Raw genomic sequence first — 14524 nt, 5'->3', positions numbered from 1 at the left:
GCAGGCCATGAATTCATAGAATTAGGCAGTTCTCTAAACTTTGAGTTTCATGACTCTAGTACATTGTTTTCATGCTTCTTATTCAAGCTAAATATAAACTGTTCAGGTAAATTTTGGTAAGTTTGAAAATTGTTCTGTCATTGGCTCATATGTAAGTCATATCCATGTGTACTACTTTTCCTGAAGAATCTTTATTTCTTAAAAAAAGTCACTTTAAATGCATAAAATATTGTTAGCTCTTGGCAGAAATACTCCATGTTGCAAAAACAAACAACAAACCTGCTATAATAGCAATTTCTGCTTAACTTGTAAGAAAAATCAAACATTATCATTGCCCTTGTTTTGCTCTGTTATGCCTGTTGCTATTAAATTACTTCCTACCTTTTTATGCAGAGAAGATGTTGAAAATAATTCTTTAGGTTCCAGGGATAGGGAAAAGCTGAAGAAACAGAGATTTTAGGGAGAATTTGTGGTCTCTCCTGGAGTAATACAATTCTGATTTTAATTGTTTATGCTTATATTTTAAATTTTGTGGACTCCATTAATCAACTAATTTTTTTTCATGAAATATGATGTCTGGAGAGGTTTTACCTCCAAATACAGATTTTGGTTGTGGTTCCTGGATACTCCATTATGTTTTCATTACATTGTAATAACACATCAACTTAAAGACTTTTAAATATGAGAGGTTTGGGGTTTTAGTGAAAATAACTATAGCTCTGTTTAACTCCTGAGTTGAATATTGTTCATGACTTTTAAAAAGTACTCATCTGCACATGCATCTTATTATTTTGTGCTAACAAATCATGTCATTTGATCCCTGTTAGACATCAAAGCTTAATATAAAATATGTTCTTTGTTTTGCTTCAGTAGCAATTTAATTTCAAGCGAAATATTGTATTGCCAAACATAATATCTGGAGACGCTACTGCTTCACTTACCTGAACTTGGCCTCTTCAAATACACTTTGATCAGCCATTTATGTTTCTCTTAGAGAAGAAGTTGTATGTCTTGAAAGCTGAGATCAAAATGACAGTAAGCTACAGGGAAGAAAAAGATTACAGAAAATTACACAGGAACTGTTTTTTATTCAAGGTAATGGACCTGTAAGGAAATATACAGGTGGAATACAAGTAGCTCAAAAAGATAAACAGAGAATAGAATAGATATTTTTTAAATGTAAAAACAGGAATAAAGGGAAAAAATTCCTATTTCTCTGCTTAATTTCAGGTGTGTCTCAAGTCATCCATCAGCAGTGACAAAAGCCGAATGAAGCTTTTAAAATAAGACATTCTTCTTGGTCCTGTAGCGTCCTTGTTTAGTGAAGTTTATTTATTTATATAACAGTACTGACCAAAACAAAAGGACCCTAGCATTTTCCCCTTTACCTAGTTACATTTAGTAGTTTTACCGTTTTCTTGAACTTATATCAAGGTGAAAAAATTCAAATGCCTCATTTATGGGTGTTTTAGAAAGTAGACAAATTATATATAACTGTTAATTATTGAATGCTGAACTATTTGTCAGTATATTTAAGTCTTAAACCAGACTTAAAGTTTAGGTATCATTGCCTCATTTTATGGATAACACTGCGGCTTAGAGAGCTTTCACTGATTAAAGAATCCAAGCTAGGAAATGGCGGAGTAACTTTTGGATTCCAGGTTGGTTTTATAGAGTTCTTGTTATTTACAGTTTACACATTGCCCACTTCACCATTTCTCAAAGTAGTGTCTGTGCAGCTTGCTCAGCAGATGTTGATGGAGGTTTTTGGAGAGTCCCAATACATGTGGGCACATTTAGGGCTCTGGAGACTTCAGCAACAAAGAAATATTTCCGGCTATATTTACGGCTGCTAGAAACACTGGGGTGAACTGTATTTGGAGATAATCTTCTGCTGTAGTGGATGAATCATGTTTTTCCATCTCTCAAGGTGTGAATCAACTACGTCATAATCATTCTAATTTCTTGTACAAATACAGACCCTGGAGTCTTTCCAGACCCTTCTGTCTTTCAATCTGGGGCAGGGGAGGGGAGGCCAGAAGGGGAGAGACATTATGAACATTAAAACTTGAGATCTACTTCGATGGCTCTGCAGGAGGGCTTCTTGACAGTTCAGATTTCTCAGGACAGTGGCTTCAAGATACCATTAATCAAATCAAATAACACTTCCATAAAACATTATGCTATAGGTGGCTGTACCTAAATGATTCCTCTGACCACGTGGCCAGGTAGAAATCAGTCCTGGTTATGAGGATGGTTGTGGAAGTGTTTGGGAAATCCTGTGGGTGAGTCATTCCACCAGGGACCCCTATGGTTTTAATGCACTACCCTCCTCTTGTAGCTTAAACTCCAGGAGCTTCTGGTCCTACTGGAAGGGTAATTGATCAAATGTTTATTGAAGTCTCTCTGCACAAAAGTGGAACTGGGGTTCCTGGAGAACCACAAAGGTTCAGCTGACAGTTTCTGCCCTTAGGGACTTCTCACTCTGGGGGATTCCTAATCCTTCCTCTATAGTTTTCTGTAAACCCTGCTACTGAAGGAACAGTTTATATAACCTAATCATGACTCTGAGGTGAGCTGACTTTCAGACACTATGACATATTGCTAGTTATTTAATCTCTCTTTGCCTTATTTTGTATCTTCAAATTTAGTCTTAAAAGATTAATCATGCTGGAAAAGTAAGGCATAATAACAATTATGAGGTGTCTTATAGCATTTATTTGTTCCATGTGTTTGTTTAAAAGCAGACGATATCTTTTTTTTTTTAAGAGCCCCCTCTGGGAGGGCAGCTTTTTTTTTTTTTTTTTTTTTTAATTTATTTATTTTATTTATGGCCGTGTTGGGTCTTCGTTTCTGTGCGAGGGCTTTCTCTAGTTGTGGCAAGTGGGGGCCACTCTTCATCGCAGTGCATGGGCCTCTCACTATCGTGGCCTCTCCCGTTGCGGAGCACAGGCTCCAGACGCGCAGGCTCACTAGTTGCGGCTCACGGGCTTAGTTGCTCCGCGGCATGTAGGATCCTCCCAGACCAGGGCTTGAACCCATGTCCCCTGCATTAGCAGGCAGACTCTCAACCACTGCACCACCAGGGAAGCCCCGCAGACGATATCTTGGGTAAAGGTGGGTTTGGAAGGACACGTTTCAGTTTTTGAGGAGAATCTATATAACAATCAATCAGCCTTATCAAGTAACTATCTAAAATAAAATGAATTTATCAGTAGAAAGAGGAAAGGTGCTATCTAGATCATATTATAGATAGTTCTTAATTATTTAGTATGCACAGCTTTACAATCTAATATACATGGTTTTATAGATTTCTCTATTATGTACTATTTGAGCTGTTTTTCAAGTTCAGTTCTAAAGAAAATAACGTTCAGAACTCATTGTTAAAACACACCAATCATTTTCATTTGTAATATTTTTCAACTCTTCAAAATAGTAATTAGTCCAGATATGAAACCTTTTTGTAACATTGTCAGTGAAGACATCTGCAAAAACCTTTGGTGTGAACTTAAGAGTAATTTAGAATTAATATTAACAATGGTTTATTTCACTGTGTCTTATCACTTTTTTGATAAGCAATGTCTTTCAAGAGTTGGATTCCTCTTGAAATGTTTTAATTATCCCTTTTTTTTTTTCTTTCCCAACAATCTCTTTTACATAAGTAGCTCCTCCAAGGGAGCTGACAGAGGAAGAAAAACAGCAGATCCTTCACTCAGAGGAATTTCTCATCTTTTTTGATCGGACAATACGAGTAATTGAAAGAGCGCTGGCAGAAGACTCCGATATCTTCTTTGACTATAGTGGTCGAGAGTTAGAGGAAAAAGATGGGTTAGTTTCTTGTGTGCATTTAAAAAAATACTGTGATAAGTTATCTGTTGATTCTAAATTCACTTATGTTTTGAGTAGGCAAGTTCCAAGCCTAACAAATCAGAGGAGAATGAAATTCCAGAGCTGATCTTGCTGAACAGCTTTGACTAAGGGCTTTGGTTATGACTTCTGGCTTAGAGTTTCCTTGTAATTATCATGTGCTTCCATGAAATGCTTTTGAACTTGATATCTGGGGAACAGTCCAGGTGATAGAGACTGGCAGAGTCATGTACATTGTCCTCTGAGAAAACATAAGCAGCAAAAGGAGATTTGTGTTATATCCAGTAGATCTATTTTTGATGTCTAAGCAAACAGGAAGCCGAAGAAAATAAACATGAGATATGGGAGACCTTAACTGATGTGGGAGACAGCAAACAGAGACTGGGAACTCTTTCCTCTTTTGATGCCATAAGATTATGTGTATGTGCCTTTTAGGAAATACAAGTGCCATTTACTTTTAACTAACCATTAGAAGTAAATGGCCCCAAGTGACTTTCCCTGTGACTGCAACATATGTATTATATTCGGCAGGGGCTGTCAACCATCTTCATGTGGATAATTGGAGGCACTTTATGAGCTTTGTGAGAGATATAGCTGGTTTTTAGCCACCAATTTCTTTTGGCCAAGAACAATGTGAAAAGATGAGATTACCTGCCTTTTTCATTAGACCTGACATCTTACTACTTCTAAAATTCAAATACATTGTCAAAGGCCAACCTATCATCATTGAAGATGCTCAAGGCAATGTAACAGTGGCTCTGAAAACAGTTTCAAAAGGGAATTCTAAAAATGTTCTAAACAGTTGACAGCATTGTTAGACTACATCAAAGAGAATAACATTTTGAATATATGTGTTATATTTGTTTTCTTTTAAAAAGCCATTACTCTATGGCTCAGTTAGTTTTCTGAGTCCTCTTTCCCTCTGGGTGCCTGGCACAGTGTTATACTGGGTTCCTGGCAGATATTTGGGTGCATGTACCTCTTGCCTGAGTTTGCAGTGGTGGAGCTGAGGAAAGGTTAGCAGGGGAAAAAAAAAGTCAGTAAGTCAGCTGCTTGGAGCCCAAATACCTAATCTGAGGTCAAGTCACCCAATCTGAACAAGAACTATATAGGACAAGTGATACAGGATGCAAGGCAATGGAATGAAGCAAATGAACAGAAAAAAAAGGTGAGTGTGGAAGAATTCCTGAACTGAAGCTCAAGGAGTATAGGCAGCTTTTTATGCAGATCCCATAGCTGCTGACACAGAACAAGTATGACTCAATTTAAACACTCAGTCTTGTGGAGCAAATGCATGACTAGTGCAGAGTTCTTCAGAGGAGGTTTTGCAGCCAGTTGAATATCAGCCAAGTAAACACTAGCCAAAGTGTAATCTTCCTCCACCCAGATGATATTTTGGTCTGTGTTAAGTATATAAGGTGCTTGGTGAATCCCTCACTCCCCAGCAGGCCTGTCTCAACGGTGGAACTTTTCACTTGCTATTGAGCAAGGAGGCAACTGCCACCTTCAATCAGAAATTACAGGTAAAGAGAAACATGCATATCATTTCTGGTCTAAGGCCAGATAAGGTGATATTGATACCAAAGAATCTCCAAATGTGCTGTGCTTCCATGCGAGCTGGGAAATTTCTTGTAAACTCTGATTCAAGGCAGAGCTTATTAGGGGGAGGAGAATGCTTTAGAACTGCTCAAGATAGGAACCTGAAACAAATTTGACATTTCACACCAGGCTTGGAACAACATGTGGACCTTTTCTGGGCCAGGTTAGAGAGAGCTTTGCAGAAAGGAGACCACCTTTAGTTCATTTATGATCAGAGTTTGCTGTCTAAATTGATGCTTTGGCTTTAGAGAGTATTGTGCACCGTGCTCTTTCCATTTCATTCTTTCAGTATGAGCACTAGAGATAAAGCCCCGTTTTGAAGCATCATATTTGTCTTTGATGTTTAAACCCTCCTAGGGATGTCCAGGCTGGAGCCAACCTTTCTTTCAATCGTCAGTTCTATGATGAGCATTGGTCCAAGCACCGAGTAGTCACTTGTATGGACTGGTCTCTCCAGGTAAGAATTGTTGCTGGATGGGACAAACTGGACTTGTATTTTAAAAAAATAAGAGAGAATTGCTCCACTATTTTGGATATGTTCACTAACTTGCAATTATTTTTCTGTGCCTATTGGTTTTCTTTCTCATTTTACTGAAGTTTCAGTTTAAAATTTGCACTCTATTATTCATACACATTGAGTACTTACTAGGTACCAGACAAGGAGCCAGGCCATTCTGTCCATGAAACTGCTCTCACTAAGGTCACCAATGATTTCCTACTTGTCAAATCCTGTGGATATTTTTAAACCTTAATCTGCCCTGACCTTTCTTTGTCATCCAGCTTTGTTGACTTCCCCATACTTGTAAAAATATTATCCTTCCTCTGAGTTCCACAACTCGACTCTCTTTCAGTTCTCGAATTCCTCCAAGACTTCTTTTTCCTCTCCTACCCTCGTGGTCCTCGTGGTCCTCGTGGTCACACCCTCAACCTTTACTCTTCTCGACATGCTCTCTGTGGGAGATCTCTTCCACTGCTATGGATTCAACAACCACGTGGACAGCCTTTTTCTATCCCCCACCCAATCTCCCTCCTGAATTCCACTTTACACACCAGACAGATCCATTCAGATGTCCCGTAGAATCGCAAACTAATCACTAACTCATTATTTCCACACATCTGAAATCCTTTTTTGCCTCCTCTATTCTATGTTAAAGCCATCACAATATACCCAAGGACCTAAAACAAAACTTTCGTCGTTAACATTAGAAACTTTCTCTCCCTTATCTCCCAGACCCAGTCTGTCACCAAGACTGTCCGTTTTGCCACTCATATGTTCATCATCTTACACCTGTAGTATTGCTAACCTTCTTATGTTCTTTCTACATCCAAACTTGTCCACCTATAGTTTTCCCTCTAGACATCTAGCCAAATAACCTTTCTAAAAATGCACATCTGATCACTTCACTCCCTGGATTAAAACTCCCTATTGCCTGCAAGAAAAAAAAAATCTAAACTCCCCAGTGTAGCATTCGTAGTGAAAGCAGGCAGATTTACCAAAAGCCAATTTAATGGCCTACTCAATTAGTGTATAATTTACCCAGCACTGGGTAGTTACTTAATGCACATAAAGGCACACAGCCTAATTGTGGTGAGGTCAGAATATGAACTCAGGTGGTCTGACTCCTGAGCTCACATTCTTGATCACCATGCTATGTCCCCTCCTGTAATGACAATGACATAATAGCAATGAGGGAAATAGGAATGATAAGTACTGGGCATTTATACACAGTGCAGTTTCTGTTTTCTTATAGTCTGTGCTTTTATTGGGAATAATTATCATGGCTAGCTTTTAATTTGCGTTTCTTATATACTAAGCACTGTGCCAGCTGCTCTGGAGGCATTGTCTTATTTCACCCTCACAGCATCAAGTGAGGCAGCCACTGTTCCTATTTTAATTTTATAGCTGAAGAAGTTGAGGCTCAGGGCAACTAAGTATCTTACTAACAGTCACTCAGCTAGGATGTGGTAAGCAGGACTTTGAACCCAAGTCTTTCAGCACTTCCAGGCGTATGCTCTTTACCAGTGCCTCCCACAAAGGGCTTATGAATCTGGAACCAAAAGAGCTTCTCAGGGCTGAGTGACGTAGGGCTGAGAGCAAGTGCTTTCAAGATTCAGTGGAGGTTGGAGTCTGTCTTTGGTTGGACAGGGCATCTTAGAAGACTGGGATTAGACAGATGGAGGGGAGAAGAGTGTGTTCTAGGCAGAGCAGTAAAGCAGGTGATGTGAAGAGCCCCATTTAGTCATGTCGAGAACAGGAACACTGAAGAGGAATGTAATCCCCTGCAACCAGACTGTCAACAGCCACAAAGTGGGCAAGTGTTCTCTCCCCTTGAATCTCTTTTTACATCCAAACAAGAGAGCACGCAGGGCATGGTCGTGCAGAGGCTAATACAGGCAGGGTGTGCCCAGCCACTTCCCACCAGTGTGTGGATGCTCTGTGAGCACGCTCGGGTGTGTGTGTAGAAAGCAGATCCAAGGCTGAGGAGACACTTAGCTCGGCTTGTTCACTTGTTCAGAGTCTGGAAATTACACAGGAGCCTTATCTGACACATTCCTCGAAGGCAGGTTTCACTGACAACTCTCCCTGAGGAGGCGGCAGTGGGCTCACCCGCGGGGCTGGTCCCTGCCTGGCCTCAGCGTGTGGTGGGCCCTATTGCCTGTGGATAGGTTTGTTTCCACACAGGATCTTGTGTGTCGTTTTTGTTGCAGGAGGTGAAACTGGAAAGGGCAGAAACTCCACTATAGAGAGACTGCATCTGTTTTTCCCCATTTTTGTGTAACCTGCCACCTACACTGTGGGGAAGGGGTTTGGATTTCTGAAAAATGTATTTTCTTTGGAGCATAAGAAACAGGAATTAGAGCCCTTAGTTCCTACATCATAACAATTTTGGGGTTCAAAGGACCAGGTTTACATACGTATGGAATGAAAAGACTTTCTGAGTGAATCTACATGCAATCCAGTGATATTAAGAAAGAAGAAAAGGATAGAGGCATAGTCTTAGCGTCTAGTAGAGGCATGTATGCTTAGGATGATTATGAGTGGAACAGAATGGAACAGAGGGGAAAAAAGGAAGAAACGGTAAGATTCCTGCATAGCTTTGCTGTGACCTCTTGTACTTCTTAAACAAGAACACTTTAACTTTGTGATATTTGCAAAATATCCACCAAACATTATTCCCTGGAAGACATTTGGGCGCTTGGGGAATTATGTCAACTTTGCTATTTATTGAATATTGTTTAGCACAGGGGGTCAATAATACTATCCACATATCACATGACAGATTTGGCAGACATACACAAAACCAGACTTGTGATCTCACTCCCACCATGTATATTCTTCTCATATGTAAGTTGCATCCTCTAACCTTGGAATCATCCAAGATACAAAGCCAAGTAATTTTTTTTAATTGAAGTAAAGTTGATTTACAATGTTGTGTTAATTTCTGCTGTACAGCAAAGTGATTCAATTATACATATATATACATTCTTTTTATATTCTTTTTCATTATGGTTTATCATAGGATATCGAATACAGTTTCCTGTGCTATACAGTAGAACCTTGGTGTTTATCCATTCTCTATATAACAGCTTACATCTGCTAACCCCAACTTCCTACTCCATTCCTCCCCCATCCCTCTTCAAGTAATTTTTGATAGCTCATTTAATTGCAAAACCCAATCAAATTTACAGTAGCAAAAAGACCCCCACTGTTATCAATTCAAATCCACTTACATGTGGAGTCGATACCTACTTTATGTCATGCCCTCCACTTTGTGCTTATATTAGGAAATAGCTTCCTAACTGGTCTCCCTGCCTCAATTCTCTACACTGTTGAGTCATTGTAAGTACTTTTCCAGTTTACTATTTGTAAAGATTACTTATTTGCTCTCAGTGTCACCTTGAGCAAATTACCTGACTTTTCTTGGCTTAAGTTTCCCCACTCATCAAATGATAATCATACCTAGCTCACATGCTTATTGTATTAAATGAGTAAGTGTATTTAAAACACTTAGAGTTTTAAAACTGTGTACTATATAAAAAATACTCAATAAATATTAAAGTAGTAGTAGAATTAGTAGTATTAGTAGTTGCAGAGTATGACTCCCAGAGTGAAGTCTAAAATCATTAGCCTGTACTCAGTGACTTCTCTGAGGATGCCCTGAGGCATCTGCAGCCCTTTTATCTTTTTCATCTCTTCTCATCACCTGCCTCCCAGCCAGGTGCTATAACCTACTGTCTCCTGAATTTCTTCTCCACTGCATTAGTCAAGAAAATTTTACCCCTGGCTACCTTAAGGAAAAAGGGAAATTTATTCGAGAGCTACTAGGGTACTCAGGGAATCCACGGAAGAGATGAAGAATGGGGACTCTGGAGTATAAATCTGGGCAGCTTGAGAGGCTTCACCAATAAGATGCTGTCATAAGCTGAGTTCTGTGTCTCAGCTCAAAAGTTACAGTAGCCAAGTTAGAGAATGTGATTGCCCCAGCTGGGTCAGGTATGAACCCTGCAATGAATTAATTGTCCCTGGGAAGTTAGACACCTGTGTACTGAGGTGATCTCCAAAGATTGGGAGAATCACTGTGAACCAGGCAGACACCCAAGAGAGATTTCCTGCATCAATATTTGTACCCTTGTCTATACTCTCCTCTCACTTCTCTCCTAATCACCTAGCCACTTAACAGGGCCCAATCAAGTCTCATTTCTTCTCAGAAGTCCTTTCCAATATCTCTCCCTACCATACCCCATTCCAACTAAAGTAGTTATTTTCTCTTCTGTGCTTTGATAGAACTTTTATATCTCCATCTTAGCATGTTCTGCTTTTATATTTGTGTTGTAGTTATTCATACATGTGTCTCACCTCCCTCTGCTAAGTGATGAGCTCCTACAAAGCAAAGCATGTTACTGTTGAAATTCGTGTCCCACATCTTACCTGGCACCAGTGCCTCTCATATGCATGGTGGGAAGGGGGCACTTGACGCATGCCACAGTGGGCCGGAAGGGACATGGTCTTTGAAACCAAACAGACTTCAAGCAGGGTCTCACTTTATCATTTATTAGCAACTTAACTTGGAACAAGTTCCTTACCCAGGGACCCTTGGCTTCTTTGTCTGTAGAAGTGGGAAAACCATTGCTTACTTTAGAGAATTGTAAGGATCAAACGAGTGAACATGTTTCCCCAGCCCAGTGTCTGGCACATAATGGCACTTAAAACATGTTGGTTCCTTCCTCGCCAATAAATGTCAGATTTTATTTCTTTATAAGAAAAAGCAGCTTGAGAGCAGATCTGGTAATTTCCGGGTAAAATCCTCCTAGGTTAAATATTAGATAATTCAGCCCCGTTAGTAATCACAAACTTCCGAGTAGTTAATATTCCCTTTAAGATAATAATTTTAACCTTTAAAGTTTAAATAATCGTGCAGAGATTTACTACTTCTTATTGGAAAATAAGAAAATATGATTAGTCATGTTCAAACAAACATACTAGAGGAGACTTTGAAATCACAAACACTTTCAAGAGATAAGAGTTAATCAGTCTCTTTAGGCCTTTTGATCCTAGTTATAGATATTTCACCAAAAGCATTTCACTGGTTTTTTACAGAAATTCTCCCTGTTTTCTAAAGGAGTTTTAAACCCAATAATGTAAAATATTTTTTTAATGAAAAAAGAAGAACTGCAAGTGGGAGCCAGCGATGAGACCCAGATGTGAAGCTGTGGGATATTATTCCAGACACATCTGGCTGTCCGTTGACCACTATGGTAGTGGTGTTGATGTTTATAGAGTTGCCTTTTCACATGTGACATAGTTAAACTTCAGATGGACAGTCTGGAGACTTCTGTGTTTATCTGGATGTTGGTTTCTTTGAATGGACTTCGAATCAAAGGCCTTTCTTAACAGGCCTTTGATTCATCCGCTAAGGAGTGTTTTCTAATGAAGAATGATTACTTTCCCCTGGTGGCCACATACGTGTGTGTGGTTGTAGGTTTATACTTTCTCTGTACCAACGGGCAAGTTGTAACTCTCTGCAGCTTTCTTAAGTTGAGGGAGCTCAAAGAATGACTACAATCACATAGAAGACTTAGGTTTAATTATTTTTGATAGAAAAGAAGTTGATGTTCAAAGTTATACAGACAATCTTATGTTAAATATATGCAGTGTAGTGAAAAAGGAGGAAAAAATTACCTGTGAGCAAAGACCGATATGATCTGCTATAATCCTGATGCTATTTTTAACGGAGCTGCCTTATGGGAATCCCAGGTAGGAATGACATTTTCATGAAATGTACTCTAACTCATAAATACCTGCCACGAGATTCAGCCTCAGTTTATTTATAACACTCAGCATAGAGTTCATGTATGGTGAGTAGGTATTTGTACTCATTGTAGAGTCCTCTTTGTTATTTTACTACTTGTGTTTCTTTTACTTGAGCTTTTAATTGTTGGCGGTATTTAACAACAAAGGATTAAAGATAAGGCCTTGCCACTGAGGCAGGGTTACTAACATAAGAAAGAGCATTTGTAATTCAACAGATTTTGGCACAAGTTTATTGTGCTAGGACTTACTATACTCTGGATTCAGAGGTCAATAAAAACAAGTCCCTATACTCAAAGAGCTTACAATCTAGTAATAGACATAGACCAGGAAAAGCCATAATACAGTTTGACAGGTGCTCTAATAGGGGGACACACATAATTGCTAAGGGAGCTGATGAGAGGCAAGGAGGGGTGGTGGATAGTTAGATAGGATTGTCTGGAGGACTTGATGCCTGCATCGAGTCTTAACGAATAAATTAATGGTATAACCAACACAGAAGAGACATTCCAATGAGAGTGAGTATCAGACTCATGGTACAGAGGCTGTACCTATGAACCTCAGAACTAGCCCAGTGAGTCTGGGTCATAGAGTGGGGTTGGGAGGAGGGAGGGAAGGTTGTAAGAGATTAAGCAGAGAAAGTAGAAAATAACAGATCATGAAGGATCCTATATGACCTGGATTTTATCGTGAAAGTAATGATGAGCCATTAAAATATTTTAAGCAGAGGAGTAACTTAGCCAAATGTATGTTTTGTAAAATCATATTGACAAAGGATGAAGAGTGGAGTAGGTGAGGGTAGGGCATGGCAAGCCTGGAAGCAGGAAGCCATTTAGAAAACTGTTGTCTTCATCCAGACAAGAAATTCATTTAGGAGCCCTCTGATCTTAAGGATAGAAAGAAAACATGCATTTGAGTTACCATTGAGGAAGTAGTGAAACACAGTATATGAAGATGAGAAAGAGGGAGGAGTAAAAAATGAACGTGGAGTGTCTGGCCTGGACAGCTAGGTAATGTCAGTTCAAAGCACTAAAGGGATAAATGTTGGAAGAGGGAATGTTGAAAGAGCAGTAGGTTTTTGTAGAAGGCAACAAGCTCGCTTTCCTATGCATTGCATCTGACGTGTCTATGGACAGCCTTGAGAAGTCCCCAGTAGCTGTAAAATCTGCACCTCAGAGAGAAATCAAGCCTAGAGATAAAGATTTGAACATTGTCAATATATTAATGCTTATTAAAGCTATTGATGAGTTCACCCAGGGACAGTGTGTCGATAGAGACAAATAAGGGCAGAAAACAGCCCCCTTGAAATATAGGTAATAGAAGAAACTGTAGGGACTGAAAAGAGTGGTTTGGAAGAAGATCAGGAGAGAAAGATGTCGTGGAAGCCAACATAGGAGAAAGGAGGGAGTAGCCCAAATGTCATATAACCCAGAGAGATCCAGCAGTGCATGCAGTTTAGTAGGCATTAGTGACTATGGCAGCACACGTGGAACGTTTGTTGGGAGTAGAAACCAGATTGCAGTGGGTTGAGACGTGAAGTTGGTATTAAGTATTCCACAACTTAAAAAGAAAGTGCCATTTAAAGTATGTAATATAGCATGTGTCTGTTGGAATAAGTATGTTTTCCTTGGGTTGTCATCTTGGCATAAGCCATCCTTGTGATCTCTTCCATCCAGTACCCTGAGCTGATGGTCGCTTCCTACAACAACAACGAAGATGCTCCCCATGAACCAGATGGAGTGGCCTTGGTTTGGAACATGAAGTTTAAGAAAACCACACCAGAATATGTCTTCCACTGTCAGGTAGGAGTCAGCAATATAAAAAAAAACTTACATCTCCTCCTAGACCAAATAGTAGTTCATGCTGCCTTGCATCTGTTTTATGTGGAGAAGAAGAACTGAGTTTAAAAATGGACTTGTTGACAATTTTGGAAAATTCCCCCACAGTAACCTAATGTCTGGGGAAAGTGGCAACCCTCTCCAAACAGTTCAGAAGCCTAGTTGGGGACTGTGTGTCATTTTCTTTCCATTTAAAACAGCCCCCATGAGGATGAGTTTATAAAGACCTCGCACTTAGGAAGAAATCCGGGTGTACCACTTCCTCTGCTTAGCAGGAACATATGCTTGCCCACCCTCTTGGACACCCTCAAAACAGTACCATTTCAAGTTCCCGTCTCTCTCTGAAATGCAGTTCAATGGGATTTCACCAATTTTAAGTTTACGGGCGCCATCTTGCTTTACAGGTAATAATACTTTTGTAGCCAGTTTAGGGTAAGGTTTATCACTATCTTTCTTGAATTGTTGAGAATATAGATACTGTTTCCGGTTTGCAACTAGTCTGGGATATTTTACTGCTTATATCTGCTGACACATTGGTCTTCTCTTCCATTCAGCCCAATACAGGCTGAAATTATGTCACAGTTGCACACACTCGGCTTTGCCCTGTTGCCATGACTCTGCTGAAATAATAGGCCTTGGTAGTGGCCAATACACAAACCCCTTTATTAATGCCCCTCTCCTGTGATTACGCACAGGAAAATGCAAACAAACAGTTTAGCTCAAAGTTTCGATTCCTTAAATATTACGATTCAGAGGTCCTGAGTGGCAGATTACTCTGAAAACAAATACATTAGTTGAAGAGGGTTGGTAAACCTGTTGATATTTGGAAGCTTAGTGCCATTTTATATCTAAGAGCTGTGTATCTTTTTGAACTAAAATATGTTTAGACTTTAGAACATTATCAGATATA

General features: G+C 39.5%; 1 protein-coding gene across 8 annotated transcripts in view; it reads left to right on the top strand.

Annotated features, from left to right (window-relative positions):
- Positions 1 to 14524, top strand: part of DYNC1I1 (dynein cytoplasmic 1 intermediate chain 1) — a 343604-nt gene that overhangs the window by 207143 nt on the left and 121937 nt on the right. For 4 of the 8 annotated variants that reach the window (XM_060108140.1, XM_060108137.1, XM_060108135.1 and 1 more), the window contains 3 exons: positions 3666 to 3828; positions 5824 to 5923; positions 13453 to 13578. In XM_060108140.1, the coding sequence (XP_059964123.1) occupies positions 3666 to 3828; positions 5824 to 5923; positions 13453 to 13578 (389 nt within the window). Of the gene's footprint in view, positions 1 to 3662; positions 3829 to 5823; positions 5924 to 13452; positions 13579 to 14524 lie in introns of all 8 variants that reach the window. The other 4 variants (XM_060108139.1, XM_060108136.1, XM_060108133.1 and 1 more) reach the window with 1 other exon arrangement.

Source organism: Mesoplodon densirostris, chromosome 9 (genome assembly GCF_025265405.1).
Source record: "Mesoplodon densirostris isolate mMesDen1 chromosome 9, mMesDen1 primary haplotype, whole genome shotgun sequence".
NCBI classification, from domain to species: Eukaryota; Metazoa; Chordata; class Mammalia; order Artiodactyla; family Ziphiidae; genus Mesoplodon; species Mesoplodon densirostris.
This window is presented reverse-complemented; position numbering and strand designations above follow the sequence as displayed.